This window comes from Schistocerca nitens, chromosome 8 (assembly GCF_023898315.1).
Source record: "Schistocerca nitens isolate TAMUIC-IGC-003100 chromosome 8, iqSchNite1.1, whole genome shotgun sequence".
Classification (NCBI taxonomy): domain Eukaryota; kingdom Metazoa; phylum Arthropoda; class Insecta; order Orthoptera; family Acrididae; genus Schistocerca; species Schistocerca nitens.
The window spans coordinates 610640744-610658792 of NC_064621.1; the positions used below are offsets into that span (position 1 = coordinate 610640744).

The 18049-nt window shown below is 39.5% G+C and overlaps 1 protein-coding gene across 1 annotated transcript in view; it reads left to right on the forward strand.

The window, feature by feature from the left end:
* LOC126198998 (chromatin assembly factor 1 subunit A-like) overlaps positions 1 to 18049 on the forward strand; it is a 97564-nt gene that overhangs the window by 35334 nt on the left and 44181 nt on the right. The window contains exon 7 of the mRNA XM_049935674.1: positions 4476 to 4671. Within this exon, the coding sequence (XP_049791631.1) occupies positions 4476 to 4671 (196 nt within the window). The remainder of the gene's footprint in view (positions 1 to 4475; positions 4672 to 18049) is intronic.

The following is an 18049-nucleotide window of genomic DNA, read 5'->3' on the forward strand; positions in this document are numbered from 1 at the left end:
CTACTTCTGGGAGCTTTTAACGCACATAACCCCTTGTGGGTTGGCGCCATGCTTACTGGCCGAGGTAGGGAGGTTGAAAATTTACTGTCACAACTTGACCTCGACCTCTGCCTCTTAAATACAAGTGCCCCCACACATTTCAATGTGGCACATGGCACATATTCGGCCATTGCTCTCTCGGTTTGCAGTCCTGGCCTTCTCCCATCTATCCACCGGAGAGCACATGACGACCTGTTTGGTAGTGACCAGTTCCCCGTCTTCCTGTCACTCCCACAGCATCATGCCCACGGACGCCTACCCAGATGGGCTTTAAACAAGGCAGACTGGGAAGCTTTCACCTCTGCTGTCACCACAGAAACTTCGTCACATGGTGCCATCAATGTTATCGTTGAGCAGGTCACTACAGCTACCATTTCTGTGGTGGAAAACGCAATACCTCGTTCTTTAGGGTGCCCCGGTGAAAGACAGTCCCTTGGTGGTCGCCGGAAGTCACTGAGGCAATTAAAGAGCTCTACAGTGACATAAGTGGCACCCTTACCTAGACCCTTTACACAGCTCCTTGCCTGTGTTCACCAGCTTACAAAACGATGGAAACAGGAGTGTTGGGAGAGGTATGTGTCGATCATTGGGTGCCATACATCACCTTCCCAAGTCTGGACGAAGATAAGATGTCTTTTTGAATACCAGACCCCCAACAGGTGTCCCTGGCATTAACATCAATGGCGTGTTATCTACCGACGCAAACGCAATTGCCAAGCACTTTGCTGAGCACTGTGCTTGAGCATCTGCATCAGAGGACTATCCCCCAGCCTTTTGCACCCTCAAATTGCAGATGGAAAGTCCTAACGTTCACTACACACCACAATGAACCCTATAACGCCCCATTTACAGAGTGGGAGCTCCTCAGCGCCCTTGCACTTTGCTCTGACACAGCTCCTGGGCTGGGTTGGATCCACAGTCAGATGATTAAACATCTCTCATCTGAATACAAGCAACATCTCCTCGTCATCTTCAACCTGATCTGGTGCCATGGCGTCTTTCCATCGCAATGGTGGGAGAGCAACATCATTCCAGTGCTCAAACCCGGTCAAAACTCGATTGATGTGGATAGCTACCAGCCCATCAGCCTCACCAACTTTCTTTGTAACCTGCTGGAACGTGTGGTTCAGCAATTGGGTTGGGTCCTGGAGTCGTGTGGCCTACTGGCTCCATGTCAGGACAGCTTCCACCAGTGTCGCTCTACCACTGATAATCTAGTGTCCCTCAAGTCTGCGATCTGAACTGCATTTTGCAGACACCAACATATGGTTGGTGTCTTTTTTGACTTAAGCAAAGCATACGACACAACCTGGTGACATCATATCCTTGCCACATTGTACAAGTGGGGTCTCCTGGGCCCGCTTCCGATTTTTATCCAAAACTTCCTGTCGCCCCATACTTTCCGTGTCCAAGTCAGTGCCTCCCATAGTTCCCCTCATATTCAGGAGCCTGGCGTTCTGTAGGGCTCCATATTGAGTCTCTCTCTATTTTTAGTGGCTATTAACAGTCTAGCAGCAACTGTAGGGCTGTCGGTGGTCTTACCTTTTCTATTTGCAGATGACTTCTGCACTTCATACTGCTCCTCCAGTATTGATGTTGGTGAGTGGCACCTACAGGGAACCATTCACAAGGCGCAGTCATGGGCTCTAGCCCACAGTTTCCAGTTTTTGACCGCAAAGCCGTGTATGCACTTCTGTCAGCGTCGTACTGTTCATCTAGAACCAGAACTATACCTTAATGATAATACACTCACTGTAGGAGAGACATATCGATCCTTAGGACTGGTTTCCGATGCCCGATCGACTTGACTACTTCACTTTCGTCTGCATAAGCGGAAGTGCTGGTAGCACCTCTATGCCCTCCGCTGTCTGAGCAACACCGACTGGGGTGCAGATCGCTCTACGCTGCTGCAGCTCTACAGAGCCCTTGTTCAATTTCGCCTTGACTATGGGTCTCTGCTTTACAGTTCGGTGGTGCTCTCAGCGTTGTGTTTACTCAACTCAGTGCACCAGTGTGACGTTAACCTAGTGATGGGAGCTTTTAGAATGAGTCCGGTGACTAGTGTTCTGGTGGAGACCGGAGTCCCTCTTTTGAAGGTTAGGTATGCAAAACTGCTTGCCAGTTTCATTGCACACGTTCGTAGTTCTCCTGCACATCCGAATTACCACCTCCTTTTCCCAACCATGGCGGTTCATCTCCCGCATCGGTTGGCCAGGTCAGGGCTTACGATTGCGGTTCACGTCCGGTCCCTTCTGTCTGAACTGGATGGAGTCTTTCCTGTTACCTCCTCTCCTCGAGGTCCATTCACGTACACCTCCATGATGTACACCTAGGCCGCAGATTCTTCTGGACCTTTCGCATGGCCCTAAGGACTCTGTTAACCCTGCGGCTCTCCACTATCACTTCCTCTTGATTCTTTACATATACCGAGGCCATGAAGTGGTTTACGCTGATGACTCGGTGGCTGTTCGCCCTGTAGGCTTTGTGTATGTTCATGGAGGACATTCTGAACAGCACTCCTTGCCATATGGCTGCATTGTTTTCACTGCAGAGCTGGCAGCCGTATCTCGTGCTCTTGAGCACATCCGCTCATGCCCTGGGGAGTCATTTCTCATGTCTACTGGCACCTTGAGCAGCCTACAAGCTATCAACCAGTGCTACCCTCGCCATCCTTTGGTAGCATCCATTCAGGAGTCCATCTATGCCCTAGAACGTGGTGTTTGTGTGGACCCCAGGACACATCGGAATCCCAGGCAACGAACTTGTCAACAGGCTGGCCATACAGGTTACGCGGAAACCGCTTCTGGAAATGGGCATCTCCGAAACTGACCTGCATTCTGTCTTACACCGCAGGGTTTTCCGGCTTTGGGAGAAGGAATTTCATAACAGTATGCACAACAAACTGGGGGTCATTAAGGAGACTAAGAATGTGTGGAAGTCTTCCATGCGGTCCTCTTGCAAGGAATCAGTTGTCCTCTGCTGGCTCCACATTGGCCATACGTGGCTAACACGTGGTTATCTCCTCCGTCGCGTGGTGTCGCTGTGGCTCACAAATGATGGTCGTCCTCCTCTTGTTGGACTGCCCGCTTAGAGCCACTCTGCGGCGGACTTTTAACTTTCCGAGCACCCCACCTTTGTTGTTGGGTGACAATGCTTCCACAGCAGCTTTAGTTTCACATTTTATTCGTGAGGATGGGGTTTATCATTTGATCTAAGTTTTAGCGCATGTCCTTTGTCCCCCTGTGTCCTCCACTCTAGTGCTTTTAGGGTGGAGGTTTTAATGTGTTGCAGAGTGGCTGGCTTCTCCTTTTTATTCTCATGGTCAGCCAGCCATGGCAATCTGTTCTCTTGTTTTGGTCTCTTCTACATGTTTCTTGCTTCTCTCTGTAGTTTTCTTGTCCGATTTTGTCCATTGTACTGTTTGTTGGCCTTCTGTCATTCTTGTAGTTTTGTCCTTTCTTCCAGCTGTGTTTTGTGTGTGTCGATTATTTTACTCCCACCTTTGTGGAATTATTTTATTCGGAACGAAGGACCGATGACCAAGCAATTAGGTCCCTTCCCCCCCACCCCACCCCCACCCCTCACCCCCCACCCCCCTCTTTTAAACCAATCAGTTCTCATTTGCAAGCAAAGCAGCAAATCATTACAACTTCTCATAAACAAATAAAATACTGACGTGGGTTTGGAATCCAGTAAAGGTTTTTCAAGGAGAAGATTTTCACCTATGAATGTTTCCTTTACTTGAAAAGCAGCTTAAATGTAGGTATATGGTGTCCATATGTGTGAGAACTTTTATTACAGATCTGTTCACATACAACAAAAGTTTCTAAGTTGATAGAATTTAATGTTAATTCCTCAAGTGTTTCACGAAATCATCAATTTTGAAGCAGAGATCTAGACTGTTGTAGCCACTAGTGCGTAGTTTCTCGTGTATCCCTTGCGTTAGCGCCACAAGTCAAATGTCATGTGATTGGTCAAGCAAGGTCGATACTGTATCGAGCGCTTCAGGAAATTTCGAGCCTATTTGAACACGAGCATTGTTTGCTGCACCCTTCCCTTTGGGATCATTCAAAATAAGTCTCTATGAAACCCCAATACCCAAAGCTTCATCTGTAAATGTAAAATGATCCCTATATTAATCTATTAAAAATTCTAAAAACGTTGACCTCAACAGTAATTTGCAGATATAAGACAACCACATTTTCGAATGACGAATTTGAGAAAAAAACCTTATCTTATAATCTGGTAAATACAGTATTTTGCAGTGATATAGGATTATATTTACGAGAAGAACCGGAATGGTATAATAATTTAGCATTAACAAGGTAGTGGAATTTCATTGTGTTATATGATACACTCGGTTTGCTTATGTGTTTTAACAGAAAAGCTGCTATCCATGTAAGAGACTCATATCTGAACATAATATTTCATTACAGGTCAAAAGTGACATGAGATTAGCTCCACTTTGTAGAGTAAAATTTGAAAGTGAACAAAGAAAATCCTTGGATACCTTCTTATGTGAGCAGAATACTTCATGCAATTACCTGAAAGACCTCAGGAACAAGGTGCGAGTTCCCGGAACCTCTACATCAACATGGCCTGTGTCAGAAAAGTCAGATGTTGTCATTGTAGGTAAGTGATAACGCATTGCTTGATTTATGCTACATTGAACTGTTGCCCATCAATGAATTATGGTATTTCCATAATGGGGAAAGTAATTCCTCAAAACTTAACTCAGTAGATGCAGAGCACTAATAACTGCTTCTACAGTTATTTATTCAAATACAGTACCAAGTAGCCATTGATAAGATATTCAAGAAGTGTGAAGCATGGAAAAATGCAAAGAATAGTGAAGAGGTAGTATGCCATATACATCATACCCTTACTTTCACATCCAAGTATTTTATTTCGTCTCTCTTAACATTTTATTGCTCAGTTTGATCTTTTTTTTTTTTTTTTTACTTTATATAAAAAAAAATTTTCTCCATGCACAGCTTCCATGGACACTCAGGCTTGTTGGTTTGATACATGGTTGTAGTGAAAGTTAAAAAATGATATAAAACTTCTGTTTCTGTATAAAGGCTTTCCTTCAGGAAGGGATTATAAAATGGTGCACAATAGTGTATTAAAATGTGAGTTTACACTAGTTGGTGAGTTTACACTAGTTGCTCTACATGTGACCTGCAAAATTTGTATTTTGACAGTTTTCCTCTTTCTGTGTAGTTAGTTTCTCAAAGTAATCGATTTGTTAATATACTGCTTTAAGTCTAAGAAATTATTCCACGAGTTAATAATGAATAAACAGCGCACTGTTAAATGTTCAGGGCGAAGGGGAGGAGACAGATGCTGTGTGTCCCAAAACTGCCTATTGATCCCTTTCTCCTGTCATTACCATGTCCTTTTTCTGTCATCTCCAGTTATAAGTAAGGGGTAGGGAGGGATCTTGGGCATAGGGATGACTGCCTCCCTTGGGGAGTAAACCATTAAAAGAAAATTGGACAGGTTGGAAAGCCACAAAGATGCAACCCCATTACTATCCAAGTATACTCAGGGTGTATACGCCCCGGGAGATCTGGGAAAAACCTGGGAATTTTTTCATCCGGGAGAAAACTGGGAAAAACACGGGAATTTTTTAGAATTCCCAGAATTTTTCAGTGTTTTAGTTTTCAATTAATTTTTTTTAAATTTTGATTGCTAACAACTGATAGTCTAACAAAGAATATTACTCTGTCTCACTACCGCAGAATTATATTGCGGCAATAAAACATAAACGAGAGAAAAAAATAAAGTAAAACATAAGTTGCAAAGGAAATGCACCATTAACAATGAACAAACTGCACACGCAAACGTCTGCCAACACCAAAATGCGTTAAAGGCATTAGGACAAAAGACTATGCAATACTTCATAACAGCAAACTGCTTGCGATGAGCGTAACGTCACAATTGTTTAGGTTAGCATCGTTAGAGCAGATGACAGTGGGCCCATGCTCCTGCACAGTTGAGTCGCGTATGAACAGTACATTCTCCCAGTTCTGGCTGCTTGAAGTGTGGCTGTTGGGTATATTGGCTGAAGCAAGCAGTCAGCTGCTACCCGAAAAAATTTTCTGGCCCGCAATGTTTACATTCAGTGATTTTGCTGTTTCCTCTTTGCTTACAGCTCTCTTGTCAAATAAAACTAAAATGGATTTCTGTGGCCGGGAGCCATCAGTTGAATTAAATTAGATTCACATAATTATGGAAGGCTAAAATACATTATTCGTTTCAGTTTTTTGGTTTTTATTTTATTTCAAGGTTTTCAAGCATTAATCACTTTGCAGAATGGTGAAGTTTGTCGGTTTGCTAAAGAAATTTGGCTGTTATTGATATTTTCCGCTGAGGCAGTCAATTTATTTGAAACGAAGTGTTTCGTTCCAGACTATTGGCTAGTTTCAACTGTTTGCGGGATTTAAAGCGCACGTTTTCATTTTCTGGCACATATGGCATTATTGATAATAAAGAACCAAACACGAGATAATGCATCATAGGTACTCCAAGAAAATTTACATCCTGAAAACCGCACTGAAAAGCTTAATATCAGGTTGGGGCCAACTTCACTGTGAACCTGGACATATGAATGTACGCTTTAAACAGAATGGGGTATTTTAGTATGGTTTACGAAATTCCAATGCTCTTGGAGTATCATCTGATGTCCTGTTTCTTTTATTACGTTAAGTAAGTTCTCTTACTGCTTTAAAGGTACGTATATACAGGCTTCCTATGTCATTGTAGCTGCGTAGGGGTAAGAACAACTGTTTTCTGGCTATGAATGGCAACTGCTGAAACAAACCTGTTTCTAATAGCTCGCGGGAAAATATTGCGAATGGTGGTTTAAAAAGCGTCACTTTCAATGTAAATTTCCTTTTACGCAAGATGAATTATGTTGCCTAAGAAAATGTGTGATGAATTTCTTAAATCAAAGAGCATTTGACTCCGTTTAAAACTTGAAATTTTACTGGTAAATTTGTGTGATGTATCTTGAAAGTGTAAAACACGTAAAAAAAAATATCAATTTATACATGAAAAAGCTTAGCTCTTTTGTTGGCTAATTGATGTTCGAGACCAGTATTATATCTGAAAGCGCACTTTCTTTGTAGCCACACTTGTATATTAATTTAAACCATTAACTTTTCATACTTGTGTATTCGTGCTACTGAACAGTGTTGTTGCTGTTGACTGACTACATCACGAGTTCTATGCTCTGAATATCTGCTTTAATTGGCTTGCAAGATCACATGACATGAGCTGTCATTGACTTACAAAAGCGCATCAAAATCTCGATTTCAAGGATTCGGTAACTAATGTGCTGTGTTTGACGGAATTCGAATTTATACCTTTGTAATATGACAATATGCAGTGTACTTGTTGCTGCTTGCCAATATCGGTGAGCCCTGGCAGTAGTGACAATATCTAAGGGAAAAATGAATTGAAGTTTGTGTTGGGGAGGGCACTCAGCTTAAGTAGTTCATGCAGCAATGTTGACCATCATACTGCAGTGGTGTAATGGTTAGCATTTCTGCTCAGCAGGCAAGAGGACCCGGGTTCGAGTCCCAGCCGCAGCACAAATTTTAATTCATTTCGTCTGCTTTGATCATTACCTAATGAATGTTTTAAAAAGTCAGTACAGACACATTGCTTAATTTTAGATATAAATGCTAATCTGACAGCCTATAACCACAAACAAAGTTGTTTGACAACAGTGCAGCATTTCACCCACACTTTTTAACATTTATTTAGAAAACGCAGTTCAGAAATGGAAGGAAATTCTCACTGGAGTAACTGAAGAATAGCATAAATTCCCTCTTGTATTGCCTTTTATATGCAGACATCATCACACTGCTGTCAAAGAATAAGTGTGAACTATGAAGGAGAATATATTTATTACATAAGGTTTGTAAAAAGTACCATTTGACGATTTGAGAAAAGAAGACAAAGTCAACGGCCTTTAAAGGCAAACATCATGTGCGGACAAAAATTGTGGTCAATAATAGAACAGATCCATATTTACCAACTTACGTTGTGATGTTGCATATGAGTATGACAAAGACATAGAAAAGAAATTAGTAAAGTTTGGGAATATATGTGGAACATTAATCAGGTCCCTACAAAATAAAATGGGGAAAGAAACAAGATTAAAATTTTATAAGACAATGACAGTTCCAGAGTTGTTTATGGAAGTGAATCATGGGTAATAAGCAGGTGTCAAGAAAGTCGCATACACACAACAAAGATAAGGTTGCTAAGAGCAGTAAAGGGATGCCGAAGAGCCTACAGAATTTGGAAATTCGGAAATAACTGAATATATTTAATATCCTCGGCGAAATATAAGAAAATAGGAGAAACAGGAATGGATGTCTCGAAAAAATGAGTGGAGAGATATTACCTCTCCAGATAAGATGATGTAAGCAACTTGGGAGTAGAAGTTAAGGAAGACTGAGGAAGCAGTGGGTACAGTAACAGTTACAACAAAAAAGGCCTAATGCTTGAAGTGAAAATGACGATGACGATGATGATGATGATGACTCTTAAATGCAAGACAGTGAAGGTCCTAAGAGCATACAAGCGAAACTTAGTGTCTCGAGTAGAAAAGCAGTCTGAAGGTTCTATTTCATTTAATTATTCACCTGACAGATGCTAATATTACTGAACTAATTAGTCATGGTTGCAAAAATTAATACAGGATAATATGATATGTGTCAAGACATCTGGGTAAATGCCTTCCATATTGCTGTATGGACAGAAAGAGATTAGAATATATATATAGAAGAATGGAAAAATTGATGGAAGTCAACCACGGGTTAGAAAATATATATAGAAGAATGGAAAAATTGATGGAAGTCAATCACGGGTAAAACCAATTTGGGTTCCAGAGAAATATAGGAACTTGTGGGATAATATTGAACTTGCAACTTACCAAGAAGATAGGCTAAAGAAAGGCAAACTTATTTTTATAGCTTCTGTGGGTTTAGAGAAAGCTTTTGACAATGTTGACTGGAATATTCTCTTTGATATTCTGAAGGTATCAGGGATAAAATCACAGGGAGCGGAAGGTTATATACAACTTGTATAGAAAATAAACTGCAGTTACAGAAGTTGGTCACCTTTCTTGCCGTTTTGGCTCTTTTAGGAAGAAAATAAGTTATTTGCTTTTGTTTTCAAGTTCATTCATTTAACTTTTTGGAATGCTTCGGGGATGAAAGTAGATAAAATATATACTCCAGTAAAAATCACTTTATGATTGACAGATGGCAAGTGGTGGGCAGCGGAGTTGCCAGCTCGTACACAACATACCGTGTGCTCATGCGATCAATAGTTGCACGTGCATGTGGAACGAGTCAAACATACAAAAAGATACAAAACAGTCTTCATTAAATATATAAAAAATGTTCTACATAACTGCATATAGTTAATACAAAGTTTAGAAGAAAAACAGATATTGTACATGTAATAGCAGATTTCTTTGAGTGTTAATACAAAATTTCCTGTTTTAATTTGGAGAAAAATTGCAAGCACATTTCTTTGTTAACAAGATAGATAATTCTATCTAAAATCTGTTTCCCTTTTTGCATCATAAAACTCTTCTTCTAATGTATAAACAGACATATTTAACAAATATTCCTTTAGTTTTGCTTTAAAAAGAGATACATTTTCTCTTAAACATTTTATCTGGTCAGGGAGACGGTTAAAAATTTTTGTCCCTGACCATTTGACACCTCTCTGAACAACTGTCAGGTTCTTAATTTCACAATGAGGATTTTCTTTCCCTCTTGTATTATATTTGTGATAGTTCTTATTTGATGGAAATTGTGCAGGGTTCTTAATTACAAAACACATTAGCAAATATATGTACTGGGATACAGTGGTCATTATTTGCAGCTTTTTGAAAAGGTTACGGCATGATGTCCTAGGGGGTACTCTGCACATAATTCTAATAGCCCTTTTCTGGGCCACAAAAATTCTCTTTGCCAAACCTAAATTTCCCCAGAAGCAATTCCATAACACATAACGGAGTGAAAATACCCATAGTATGCGGACTTCATAGTGGTTAAATCTCCAATGGATGACATCATTCTGATAGCATACATAGCTGAGCTCAATTTTTTTAGGGTCTGTTGTATATGGAAGGACCAGTTCATATACAACAGACCCTAAAAAAATTGAGCTCGGCTATGTAGGCTATCAGAATGATAGCCTATGTAAAGGCTTTGAAATGTTTAGGTCAAGAACCATCCAATTTTGGGTCAATATTTACAATTATTTTGATGGTTGGCTTGCTCACTGGGCCCTACCTTTTTGGTAGGGGATTATAAAAATTAAAACAATTCTTTTTTTGCCATATATGTTTACCGAAAAATTTGACTCCATTTAATACCCTTTTTAACATCCTCACCCTGCAGGAGGAGAAGGCAGTGAAATAATTGACAGTGGTCGAAGTAAAGGGGATATAAAATGTGTACTGGCGATGGCAAGACAAGTGTTTCTGAAAAGGATAAATTTATTAACATCGAATATAAATTTGAGTGTTAGGGAGTATTTTCTGGAACATTTGTCTGGAGTGTAGCCTTGTATGGCAGTGACACATGGAAGACAAACAGTTCAGACCAGAAGAGAATAAAACCTTCTGACATGTGGTGTTACAGAAGAATACTGAAGGTTAAGTTGGTAGATTGGTTAACTAATTAAAAGATAATGAATCAAATTGGTAAGACAAGAAATATATGACTCAGATTGACTAAAAAAAAAAAAAGTGGCTCGGTTGATTGGGCACGTCCTGAGGCATCGAGGAATTGTCAATGTGGTAATGGAGGAAAGATTGGGGGGGGGGGGGATAAAAATTGTAGACACACACTCAGGTTCAAACACATAAGCAGGTTCACATGGATGTTGTCTGCAGTAGTTATGCAAAGACAAAGACACTTGTAAAGAAAGACAACCATGGAGAGCTGCATCAAACCATTCTTCAGACTGAAGATGTGAACAACACAGACAAAGAAACAGTTCAAAAGAAAGCAAAGGAAATAATTCATTGATCTTTGATGCCTGGTCTGAGGAATAGGATCACCAGCCAGCAGTTTAAAAGGAATTTAGAGAAAGATAAAATACTCAATTTTACGCCGTTTTTTGCATGACCGTTTTTAATTGTCGTACACAAAATTTGAAACAATGCGTGTTTCAGTGACATGAAACATCACAAAAGATAATTGAAACTGTTTGTTTGAAAATATGTGCAAGGTTTTGCTGTGTGTTACATTTACGATTAGAAACCTTCATTTGGGTAACAGTCTGTTTACGTTGTTTACTTACCATTAATAGAAAGAGAAGGAAAAAAATAAATACTCTCATTATTTCTGTATTGCAGAAGAGAGAAGGGGAATTTGTGTGTGTTTTGTCGAATTGCAGAGTCCAAGCTTATCAATTGCAGTGCAATGTGTCCACAAAAAAGTTTTAAGATTTTTAAAATGTGATTAAAAAGAGGTACAGTGACTCGTAGGTACTTGTCATTTGTGGCATCATGTAAAGTAACTCAAAGTTCTGTACAAAAGTAATACACTTTTGCACGGGCTCCTTTCGTAACCGTTATAATGTCTAGACGATACTTGTAATCTCAACTCGTGTATGCACAAGTGTATGTGGGATGATGCGGATCCTATTGCATCTGCAGTTCTTGTGTGGAGATTGTCAAGATCACATATAGGTGAGGCATACATAATCACTTTCACATAACCCTGTACGAAAAAATACGGAAAGGTTAAGTCTCGTGAGGGTAGCGGTGCATTGTGTCCTATCCATCACTGTGGAAATATTCAGTTCAGAAAGTCACAAACATGTAAACTCCAGGGTTGTGGTGCACCATCCTGCTGGAAGATCACATTTGGATGAAAGGGAAGAAGCTAAGGGACAGAAAATTGCTCAGGCATGTCCAGATAAACATTTCGTACTACCATTTGCTTGATGGAGAAAAATGGTTCAACTATGCTATTTTTCAACAGCACATGCCACACATTCACCTTCTCAGTTTCTCTGGCATTTTCCTGAGAAGTGTGAGGGTTTCCTGAATCCCAGATGCAAATGTTGTCGCAATTAAATTTTCCACATATGTGGAAGGTTGCGTCGTCGAAGAAAATGTTATTTCGTAACTAGTTGGCACTTTACCGAATCCAGTCCAAGGTCTCAATAGCAAAATCATGGCAAGCAGCAAGTCATTCTCCTTCAGTGTTTGCACAATTTGAACTTCATAAATGTTCAGAGAAAGTTATCCATGAAGCATCTTTTGAACTGTTGAGTAAGGGATGTTGAACTATCATGGTGCTCAACAGTCTTTGATGGGCTTCTTTTGAAGGTCTCTCTAATCTCTACCACTTCATCAGATATGTGTTTTCTGCCAGGATCTGACTGACTGTTAACACTCCCAGTGGCTAGGAACTTGTAATGCCATTCGTACTCATTGTAAATGTCTGGTGGCTCCCTTTGAAATTCACATTGGTAATTTCTTTGGACAGCCATGGGTGATTTTTTTTCCATGTACCACACCACACATTGGCCTCTCTCTTGAGGTGGTTATTTCTGGTAATTGTTTAGCACCTGAATCAAAACAAAAGGAACCATGCAGGAAAAAAATCTATACACAAAATCTTGAATTATTTTACATGATGCCACAAACTGTCCGTATCTGTCTGATATTTTACCGCCACCGCCTTTCCTTTATCTCACTCTTGCTCATGCCAAATGCAGTCAGTCGGGTCTTGGTGCCCAAAGTCAGTAGCCTTGTGTGTGTTAGGTGCTTGTTGTTGTTGTTGTTGTTGTGCAACATGTGACAGTTCTACTTCTGAGGAAGTATTCTTTTACATTGTGCTTGTATGTAACTCAGTGCTTCCTCTATGTGGTGAAAAGCAATCTATCCTTTCTTTATCATCAACTATTATACAGTTGCCAGGCAAAAATCAAACAATGGAAAATCTGGGATTGAATGTGACGATCTTATGAAAAGGGAAAGTTGCTACTCACCATGTAACGGAGATGCCGAGTCCCCAACACGTGCACACATAGGAGTGTGTGTGTGTGTGTGTGTGTTTCATAATTTTAAGCATTTATTATATTTTATTAATGTTTACAAGATTTATAGCCATACAGAGTTGTGAATAAAAAGAGCAGACACAAATTATATTATTTATTGACATATAAACAAATTTCACTGAACCTGGTAACACCCAAACAAGCTTTTCTTGGTTCTTAATTCATAAAAAATTGAACTTTTCATGCATATAGAAATTTCAGCTACTTCATTGTTTTACACAATTGACACATTTGTTTTCAGTTTCCTTTGTAAGTTTTCCACAAACCATCATCTTACAAACACTGCACTTGGAAATAGTTTTATTGCATTTTGCAGAATTCGAGAACTTGACATTTACAGCAGTTCTGTAGCATTTCATCTTCATTTTAATTCTTTTCATGCTTGTCTGTGGTCATACAAAGAAAGCAACTCTTCACATACTCAGGAGATATTTCATCTGCAAGCTGCTGAATAAAGTATTTTATTTTGATCTTCTTCCCAGTAACAGCTCTAAATACTACATAAGCATTTATTCCTGCTAGCTCAAGGATATTATAGAAGGAGTGCACTGGCCATCTTCTTGAGGGAGTGTTGACTGAATACTGCCTCGCCATTTTGTCTGCTTACGTCAACCCCATATTTTATTTTGTTGTAATAACATACAGTTTGTGAAGTTTTTTCTCATTCGTATTTATGGTCACACTATAATGAAGGGAAGACATTACTAGCACACTTTTTTGCTTTCTTTCCTTGATAGACTGTCAAGGAAGTATCATGTTTTAAAACTTTTGTGGAGTACAGAAGTCTCTTCAACAACTTCAAAGCATGTGGTATTTCTGTTCTTGCTCTATTTAGTGCTGCTACAATGGAAGCTGATTTGTTTTTCAATTTTTTGGCTAGTTTGAGTAAAGTGAAGTAATTGTCTGTAGTGACATTTCTGCCTCTGCCCAGAAATGGTTCCATAAGACGCATCATTACATAATCTGAAACCCTTTCATCTTGGAATTGTGTAGTATCCTTACCAAGATAAGGGAAACCATTGAGTGTATACTTGCTTTCAACATCTACAGCTAACCAGTATTTTTGCCCATGCTTGTCAGGCTTTGAAGCCATGAATTGTGTGAATGGGCATCTAGTTTTACTTGGGAAGAGTTGGTTGTCTATTGTTATGTCACTTCCAGGTTTGTAACACATTGTACAGTTTTCTAAGAATTTGTTACAGACAGCAAAAACCAATGCAAACTCATTATTCTGTAATTGTACAGAGCGTGTAGACTTCTCGTTGAACCTCAGGAATCTCACAGAATCTATTTCTACTCATGGTTTCCATACAAAATGGCAGGCCCCAGGAATCTGGCCATAAAATGTGAAGGTCTGTACTTTAGCCACCACTCACACCACAAGCATAAATAATTGCAATAAATGCTTCTAGTTCTTCCGTGGTCATTGACCAGTTGCCATTTCCTAGTACTCGTGTGCCTCTGTTACAGTACATTTCAAGATAAGTTTGATTGTATAGTTGTCTATGACATGTGCCAAGCACATGCTACAAGTTTATCACTTACATTTCTTTTTGCATGTGGTGTAGATCCAGGAGATTCTCTCAAAATATTGTGATTAGGAAGATGCCCACCTTGTGAATTAGGCACTACTTCTATCCAAACTGTTCCATCAGGAGCAACTTCTTTATGTCTTTCATCAGACGATGAAGAAGCAGTGTGTTGTACACTCCAAGGATCAGGATTATCTCCTCTTCTGTTACATGATTCTTCTCAATCTATAGAACACGAATAATAGAACAAATGTAAGAAAGCCACCATAAAATCTAAATGAAGTGCAGTAACATTATATGTAGATAAGAATATGATGATTATAAATTAGCAGCAGTAATAATAATAATAATAATAATAATATACTTACTAGACTGTAAACTTCCATTATCTGTATCTGAAGAATCAGAATAATTAGTATTAGATGATTCATCTTCTCTGAATGTCTACAGTAAAAACTCTTACTCTGAATCATCAGAAAAAAGTTTGCCACCATTTGATTCACACTCCATACCGTATTTACTCGAATCTAAGCCGCACTTTTTTTCCGGTTTTTGTAATCCAAAAAACCACCTGCGGCTTAGAATCGAGTGCAAAGCCAGCGGAAATTCTGAAAAAAGTTGGTGGGTGCCGCCACAACTTACTTCTGCCGTCGAAAATATGTAGCGCTACACAGACATGCTTTGTAGGCACAAAGATAAATACTGGCGCCAAAACCTCTGCGTCAGTAAATAAATTTAAAAAAAAGGTGGAAGACGAGCTATTTTGAATGTACTACGAAAATCCGACTGGCAAGACTGTTTGGGATGTTTGTCAATATGGCTAACTCTACGTTCTGAATTTTTTCCTATCTGTGAATCACATGCAGTATTCTCGTCACCATAAGAATAATACGCATATAAATATTTTGCCATGCATTGTTTCATGTTTGCTGCTACCTCATTTAAATCCGGTCTGCCTAATAAACTACGAAACTAGAGTGAAACAACAGCAAACGCGGAAGAATATACATATCATGTCATGTTTATATTCGTATTATTCTTATGTTTAATAGTGATACAGTCAGAAATGAAGCACAGCAATTGACTAGATTTTTAAATCTAAGATGACTTTAATTTCTGTGTAGAATGTAATGTACTAAAGAGGCGCCTGCAAAGATTTTCAAACAGAGAAAAATTTTCGCTAAACTCTCGTTCAGAACATCTTCTATCATACGCAGTCTATTATTTGGTGCTTGTTGATCATTATCAAAGAAAGCAGCAGTGTAAGTAACAACTAATAGCAGTTTCTTGCCATTGTTTCGCTAATGAGATCGGCGGTAGCGCGCACAAAAGCAAGCCATACCGCGAGCTGCGACAGGCCGTAAACACGCACAATCAGAATGCGACAAACAATGCATGACACAGTACAGTAACGCATTTTCAGCTTAGAGTGACGTAAACAAAGAAAATTGCGCTTATCAGATCAAAGAAAAATAAGCTATCAATTCAAACCAGACGAAACATGTGGAAAAGGAAGGGTACCCGTATAAATACGGACGGAGCGCCTGACGCATAGCAATGGCTACCTGGTAAAGCTTAACTGCTAACTTACAACTCGAACCAAACTACTGTAGCTGTATCGTCATTTATTCGACCTAAATTGTCTCTCATATTACAATGGACCAACTTCGTTTCGATTTGGAGATGCGGCCTATAATTCTTCTCTCCCCTTGAATTTCGAGTCTCAAATTTCGGGTGCGGCTTAGATTCGGGAAAATATTTTTTCCTTGATTTCGAGTCTCATTTTTCAGGTGCGGCTTAGATTCGAGTAAATACGGTAACTCTTTGTAACTCTGCAAGAATCTCTTCATCTTGTAAATATTCTTTCCGATTCATCTTCAGCTCACAATCACCTTTGAAAGACTGATTCTTACAAGGGAATGACGAACAATGGTAGACCGATTCCACTGTTGTCATTTCATGCGGCAGTAATATAAACGAAAGTAAATTATTGCACTACAGATTAAAGTAGCTGAGGCTTCATAATGCATGAGATAAATGTATGACATAACAGTGAACAAAATGATAGCTTTTTTCTGGGCATCAAAGGTAAAACTGGAAAAATGAGGTAATCAAGTAGGTGAAATGCACTGTTTTTTTAATGTAATGAAAGTACATGGCAAGTAAATAAATGCCATGAAAGTAAATGTTGCTTGCATTATTCTTCGAAACATCTCCAGCACTTAAAAACCGAAAAGGGTCATTTTGACCCCTCTGGGTGTCCAAGTGTTAATGGCCAAAAGCTTTATTTGTGATAGTCGTTCTGTTGTTTGTTGTGCCTATCTGCAACTCATCATCTCTGCTATATGGTGAGTAGCAACTTTCCTTTTCATAATATTATTATGTATAATCTTAAACTAGTGTTAGATGTGTTTACAGCTTTTGTTGCCACGAAACTTCTTTTTTTCCAGGCAAACTATGGACTTTGTCTATTGGGTTAGGATACTTAGCTCAATTAAAATGTTCACTTCTTTTTTTTTTATGTGTCAGATGTACAACAACAATTTACACTATTAATAAAGAAGTATGACATCCCATATAAAATTGACCCCACAAATCCATGATTTATCATGTTTAAATCCTATTTATGGTGTGTGTTATATATATATATATATATATATATATATATATATATATATATATATATATATATATAACAGAGATGATGTGACTTACCAAATGAAAGTACTGGCAGGTCGACAGACACACAAACATACACACAAAATTCAAGCTTTCGCAACAAACTGTTGCCTCATCAGGAAAGAGGGAAGGAGAGGGAAAGACGAAAGGATGTGGGTTTTAAGGGAGAGGGTAAAGAGTCATTCCAATCCCGGGAGCGGAAAGACTTACCTTAGGGGGAAAAAAGGACGGGTATACACTCGCACACACACGCATATCCATCCACACATATACAGACACAAGCAGACATATTTAAAGACAAAGAGTTTGAGCAGAGATGTCAGTCGAGGCAGAAGTGCAGAGGCAAAGATGTTGTTGAATGACAGGTGAGGTATGAGTGGCGGCAACTTGAAATTAGCGGAGATTGAGGCCTGGTGGATAACGGGAAGAGAGGATATATTGAAGAGCAAGTTCCCATCTCCGGAGTTCGGATAGGTTGGTGTTAGTGGGAAGTATCCAGATAACCCGGACGGTGTAACACTGTGCCAAGATGTGCTGGCCGTGCACCAAGGCATGTTTAGCCACAGGGTGATCCTCATTACCAACAAACACTGTCTGCCTGTGTCCATTCATGCGAATGGACAGTTTGTTGCTGGTCATTCCCACATAGAATGCGTCACAGTGTAGGCAGGTCAGTTGGTAGATCACAT